General features: G+C 57.3%; 1 protein-coding gene across 1 annotated transcript in view; it reads right to left on the reverse strand.

Annotated features, from left to right (window-relative positions):
• CAMK2B (calcium/calmodulin dependent protein kinase II beta) overlaps nt 1-3,540 on the reverse strand; it is a 14,284-nt gene that overhangs the window by 863 nt on the left and 9,881 nt on the right. The window contains exons 12-15 of the mRNA XM_017738714.1: nt 3,463-3,511; nt 608-683; nt 430-524; nt 4-118 (exon numbers count right to left, since the gene is read on the reverse strand). Of these exons, the coding sequence (XP_017594203.1) occupies nt 4-118; nt 430-524; nt 608-683; nt 3,463-3,511 (335 nt within the window). The remainder of the gene's footprint in view (nt 1-3; nt 119-429; nt 525-607; nt 684-3,462; nt 3,512-3,540) is intronic.

Consider the following 3,540-nt stretch of genomic DNA (forward strand, 5'->3'; position numbering starts at 1 on the left):
GGCTCGTCGATGGACTGGGTGAGGCGGATGTAGGCGATGCAGGCCGCGTCCTCCCCGATGACGTGAACGTGCGGGTTCAGGATGGTCGTGTGGATCGGCTTGTTGTTCTTGGAGAGCACTGCGGGGCGGCCGAGGTCAGCGGGGCTGGCACGAGCAGGGGGATGGGGGCAGGGATGGGGACAGGGAACGCGTGAGGAATGGGCAGGGATAGGGGCAGGGGTGGGGACAGTGCAAGCAGATGGATGGCTCAGCAGGGGAGGACTGGGGACAGGCAGGCGAGGTGAGCAGGATGGGCAGGCAGTGGGCAAGAGACAGGGGACAGGGAGGGAGACAGGCAGGGAGACAGGATGGATAGGGCTGGGCTGGACAGGGAGAGAGGATGGGCAGGGCGCAGGCAGGGCAGGTGGCACAGGCAGGTCGGGTACTCACAGTTCTCGAAGTAGAAGCGGTGGAAGTCCATCCCCTCCACCAGGTTGCCCAGTGCCTCGGGCTCAAAGGAGGTGAGCCCCGGGTCGCAGATCTTCCTGCAGGCAGTGGGTGAGAGTGGCCCTGACTGGCCCCAGCCCACCTGGCCCCACCCGGCCCCACCTGGCCCTGCCCCACTCACGCGTAGGCTTCGAAGTCCCCGTTGTTGACGGCCTCGATGAGCTGCTCCGTGATCTTGATGATCTCCTGCTTGCGGGCTGGGGGCACGTCACTGTCACCGCCACCGCCACCGCCCCAGCCCCCCGGTGACACCGTGGGGGTGGGTGGACGGGATGTTGGGATGGACATGGGACATGGAGGGGAGGCATGGGGATGGACACGGGGACTGACAGACAGACCTTGGGGGCAGAAAAACCTTGGGGACAGACAGACAGACCATGGGGATGGACCATGGGGACAAACACAGGGACCTTGGGGACAGACAGACCGACCATGAGGGCAGACAGACAGACCACAGGGACAGACACAGGGACCTTGAGGACAGACACAGAAACCATGGGGACAGACAGACACCCCTTGGGGACAGAAGGCCCTTGGGGACAGATAGGGACCGTTGTGCTCCCAGGGCCCCCACAGCTCTGCCACACCAGTATTCGCATCATCCTCTCAGCACGTCTCATTGCTAGCCCAGTGTCACCCCAGCCATGTCCTAGTGCCACCCCTAAATGTCCCAGTGCCATCCCAGTGCCCTCCCAGCATGCTCAAGCATCCCAGTGCCCACTCAGCATGTCCCAGTAGTTTCAAGTGCATCCCAGTGCTACTCCTGCAAGTTCCAGTATATCCCAGTGCCATTCTAGCACATCCCAATACAGCCAGTTCCATACCAGTGTTTCCCAGCGCCATCCCACCGTCTCAATGCCGTTCCAGTGCATCCCAGTACCCTCTCGGTTCCATGCAAGCACATCCCAATACATCCCAGTGCAATCCTAGTGCATCCCAGAGCAGCTTCAGTGCCATCTGATGCATCCCAGTGCCATCCTATTGCTTCCCACTGCATCCCAGTGCCAGTCCAGTGCATTCCAATACACCCCAGTTCCATCCTAGTGCAATCCTGCTGCATTCCAGTGACAGCCCAGTACACTCTAGTGCCATTCCAGTGCCATTCCACTACATTTCAGTCACATCCCAGAGTGTCCCAATGCCATTCCAGGGCATCCCAATACACCCCAGTTTACACCAGTACATCTCAGGGCCATGCCACTGCACTTCAATGCAACCCCGTGCCCTTCTAGTATATTCCAGTTCGCCCCAGTTCCATCCCAGTGCATCCCAGCACCGTGCTGTTGAATTTCAGTGTGTTCCAGTATCATTCCAATGTAGCCCATCCCACTATATCCCAATGACTCATTTCATCCTGATGCCACCCAGTCAGCTCAGTTTCATCCCAGTGCAGCCCAGTGACACTTCAGTGCATTCTAACACAGCCCAGTTCCATCCCAGTATCTCCCAGTGCTATTCCAGAGCATACCAGTACACTCCAGTTTGCCCTGGTGCCTCCCAGTAATATCTCACTGCATCTCTGTGCCAATCGCCCATGTCCCAGTGTCATACCAGTGCATCCCAATACATCCCAGTTCCATTCCAATGCATTGCAGTACCATTCTGCTGCTTCCCAGTGCATCCCAGTACCATTCTAGTGCATTCCAGTATACCCCAGTTCTATCCAGTGCATCTCAATTAATCTTAGTACCATTCCACTGTATCCCAGTGCTCCCCAGTCCATTCTTTTGTCACCCTAACATCTCAGTGCCAATGTACTGTCTCACTGCTATTCCAGTGCATCCCAATACATCCCAGTACAGCCCAGTTCTACCCAGAACACCTCTTGGTACCATCCCACCATGTCCCAGTATCATCACAGTGCATCCCAATGTCACCCCCAATGCCTTTTCAATGAATCCCAGTGCCATTCCAGTGCCATTCCAGCATGTCCCAATCTACACCATTTCCACCCAAGTGCACCCCAGTGCATCCTAGTACCATCCCAGTGCATCCCAGTACCATTCCAGTGCATCCCAGTGTGCTCCCAGTGCATCCTGGTGCCATCTCAATGAATCTTAGTTATCCCAGCTTCAGCCTAGCACATCCCAGATGCATCCCAGTGCATGTGAACACTCTCCCAGTGCATCCCAGAAATGTCCCAGTACAACCCCGATGCGTTCTGGTGCCATCCCTGTGCTATTCCAGTGCAACCCAGTGAATCCTAGTGCTATCCCAATGCCATCCCAAATCCCACCCAGTGCATTCCAGTGCTGCCCCAGCACATCACAGTGCACCAACTGCATCTTGGTGCCATGCCAGTTCCATCCCAGTTCATCCCAGTGCAATTCCAGTGGAATCCGAGGCATCCTAGTGCCAACACAATGCATCCCAGCTCTGTTCCAATGCATTCCATTCAGCACACTCCCAGTGCACCCCAGTGCCACCCCAGTGCATCCTGGTGCCATCCCAGCGCACCCCATCACAGTCCCAGTGTATCCTAGTGTCATTCCAGTGCACCCCAATGCATCCTTGTGCCATCCCAGCACATCCCAATGAACTTCAGTGCTGCTCCAGTGCATCCCAGTGAACCAAACGCACTCTGGTGCTACGCCAGTGCCATCCTAGCGCCATTCCAGTGCACCCCAATGCATCTTAGTGTCATCCCAGCACATCCCAGCTGCACCCCAGTGCATTCTAGCACACTCCCAGTGCATCACAATGCATCCTAGTGCCATCCTAGTGCATTCCACAACTGTCCATCACAGTGCCATCCCAGTGCATCCTGCAGCCATCCCAGTTCATCCCAGTACCATTCCAGTGCACCCCAATGCATACCGGTGCCATCCTAGCACCATCCCAGTGCATTCCAAGACCCTCCCAGTGCATCCCAGTGCCATTCCAGTGCAACCCAATGCATCCTAGCACCACCCCAGTGCATCCCAGGTCCCTCCCAGCGCATCCCAGTGCAACCCTGCCGCCCCCTGCGCCCGTCACCTTTGGTGTCCTCGTCCTCAATGGTGGTGTTGGTGCTGTCGGAGGACTCCTGCTCGCAGGACGGCGGCGGTGGGGGGG

The sequence above is a fragment of the Corvus brachyrhynchos genome, unplaced genomic scaffold (genome assembly GCF_000691975.1).
Source record: "Corvus brachyrhynchos isolate BGI_N302 unplaced genomic scaffold, ASM69197v1 scaffold141, whole genome shotgun sequence".
In the NCBI taxonomy this organism is placed as follows: domain Eukaryota; kingdom Metazoa; phylum Chordata; class Aves; order Passeriformes; family Corvidae; genus Corvus; species Corvus brachyrhynchos.